Source organism: Montipora capricornis, chromosome 6, assembly GCF_036669925.1.
Source record: "Montipora capricornis isolate CH-2021 chromosome 6, ASM3666992v2, whole genome shotgun sequence".
Taxonomy (NCBI): domain Eukaryota; kingdom Metazoa; phylum Cnidaria; class Anthozoa; order Scleractinia; family Acroporidae; genus Montipora; species Montipora capricornis.
This window is the reverse complement of record NC_090888.1, coordinates 65,412,935-65,415,434: the sequence shown is the minus strand read 5'-3', so window position 1 is coordinate 65,415,434 and position 2,500 is coordinate 65,412,935. Positions and strand designations below refer to the sequence as shown.

The following is a 2,500-nucleotide window of genomic DNA, read 5'->3' as shown; positions in this document are numbered from 1 at the left end:
GTGAATAAACTCAACAAATTATAATGTTATAGCAGATTAATAATAAAGACACTTCTCCGAGTTTTTAGGTGTACTCATGATTTGTAGCATTTGCGGGAATGGAAGATGATACTGTTTGTATCTCTTAACATTGGATGCATAAAACAATAAAACCAAATGAGTGCATATATTTCAAAAAACTTCAAACATTATGGCGTTCTCTTAGAAGAAAACGCTTTGTTCATTCGATAACATTATTCTGGCCATCGGTTTTCAGTAGCGAGGACCATACGTCGCTAAAAGCCATTTCGTTATTTTAGCTCAGAGGAATCTGATGCAGCTTTGATAAAATCAGCACGTGGAAACAGTGTGGTTAATGCTGATTCAAGGTAAATTAACACATCTTTTTGTATATGAATAATGATTTACATACTGCAGGGCCTTGCACGGTGAGGCTCTGTCAGCAAGTGCAATGAAACAGATAGTGCTATTGTTCAAGAACCCTCCTCTTCGCATTTTTTCAGCCCTCACGATCGTGAGTGTCGCCCGCCAGGTTTTCGCCTGGGTTCGGGTGCAGCCTGAATCCAGGCATAGTTGGTGACTCTAAACCCAGAGGGGCTCCGTCAAGACTGGGTCAAGTGGATGGCCCAGTCAAGTGGATGGCCCAGTCCATGGTGGCTTGCTGGGGGTCGGCTGTCAAAAGCAGGGGGGAGGGTGGGGTGTCTTTTACGTACACCTTCACTTAGTTAGACTTGGCCATTTCAGTGCCAAATAATTTTGTAATTGGCTGTGTTTGTTAAGTTCTTTAAGCTTGCTTGAATGTTCTGTGTTGACATGCCACCCTGCTGGAGAAGTACCTGTCACGTGCTTGCGTGGGGGGTATTCTCCTAGCCAGGGGGGTGGTTAGATCTCTCCTGGCCACTGGGACTGTCTTAGAGTCAACTGCAAGCATGTTTTTGGGAATACGGTCAGATATACATACTACATTCTATACTGTGACAGTTTCCTTTTGAGCATTTCTGCTCATACTCTTTGGCATTCATTTTTCTTTTCTAGTTCTGACGAAACAGACGGTGATTTAAAAGCATCAGTGTTTTGGACTCAAAACCCACCGAGGTAAATATTATCCAATTATATATATGATGGGTTAACACGTTTGGTCGCAAACTACGTCATACCTGGGCTTGCAACAGTCACCCCACGCATGGTGATTGCAATATCCGCAGCACTAATTTATAAAATGGCCGTCGCGTGATTTCTAAAACAAAATTTTTGACAATACAGTTGCTTTTATATTTTACATTTTATACTCAAAGCAATTCTTCTCCTCAGGCTACGTGAATATTGTGGAATCATCCCATCGACTTCGTCTTTTCCACAATATGCACATAGCCTTAGGCGAATAATTGTTGAATGTAAACAAATTCCCCTTTTTTTTTTGTTTTCAATAGAGACCAAAAAGTTGACATGAAAATCTTCGAAGGTCTTAAAGTTGAAAATGCCACGGAGCTTCCCTTTGATATCGACGGATTGCGTCACTTTAAACTTAAGAGTGACCCAGTAAAGATGATGAATTCCAGCAAAGATGGTAGGCCGTGGCAGACATGGTGCACTTCCAAAAGGAGTCAGCATCGAGGGGTGAGAAGACGCGCGCGGTGTGGCGGATCCTGGCGGTGTCCAAACCTGAAGTGTTTGTTTCTTAAAGAAAAAGGCTCGTGCAACGATGTCCAGTTTACTAAAGGCAAAAACAAGACGTGTTTTGTCTGCGAGGAAGAGGCAACCTTCGTTATATGTCCCGCTGTGAAGATCTGGGAGTTCAGTTCTGACAAAACCGAAGTAGACATTTATCATTTTGGGTATCACACCTGCCGAGCAATTCCTAACAAACGAAACCTTCAAGTGGAAAGCAAACTCGAAGAGGATTTCCAAAAACACGCTTCTTTAAAACCATCAGAAGCTGCTGCCAACACTTTAGTCTGCGCTCTGAAGAAACCTGGCAGTACATGGGAAGAAATAGAATCCCTTGCGGAAAGTCTCTCCGATTCTAGACGAATTCAGAACACGAAAGCAAAAGCGAAAAAAAGCCTGGAGCAGAATGGACACTCATTCGATGCGCTTTGTGAATTCAAAAAATTCTGTGACGAGAAAGATCCATTCTACGTCTACAGATTTAATGATGAACGACAAGATGGGAGTTTGACGTATGTGTTCAAGTGCTCTCGTTTCCAAGCAGACATGGCATTGAGCATGGATAGAAATGGCAACGGACTCTTGTACGAGCAATACTGCTACGCAGATGCCACCCATAAAAGATGCCCCGGATTCAAGACCTTAACGTTGTGGGTGTATCATCCGCTGCTTCGCAAACTGGTCAAGCTTGCAATTATGGAGTCCTCAAGAGAGGACACGGAAGCTTTCGTACAATTTTGGTCTTTGTTAAACGAGGTATGTCTTTGCATTGCTGTATTCTTAATACGAAATGTTCAGACAGACGTAGCTAAAGTACCTTTTTCAGTCAAAA

The 2,500-nt window shown here is 42.6% G+C and overlaps 1 protein-coding gene across 1 annotated transcript in view; it reads left to right on the top strand.

Annotated features, from left to right (window-relative positions):
• Window positions 1-399: 399 nt before the first annotated feature.
• The window catches only part of LOC138054298 (uncharacterized), a 6,338-nt gene continuing 4,237 nt past the window's right edge, over window positions 400-2,500 (top strand). The window contains exons 1-3 of the mRNA XM_068900769.1: window positions 400-428; window positions 1,036-1,095; window positions 1,431-2,424. Coding sequence (XP_068756870.1) covers window positions 400-428; window positions 1,036-1,095; window positions 1,431-2,424 — 1,083 coding nt within the window. The remainder of the gene's footprint in view (window positions 429-1,035; window positions 1,096-1,430; window positions 2,425-2,500) is intronic.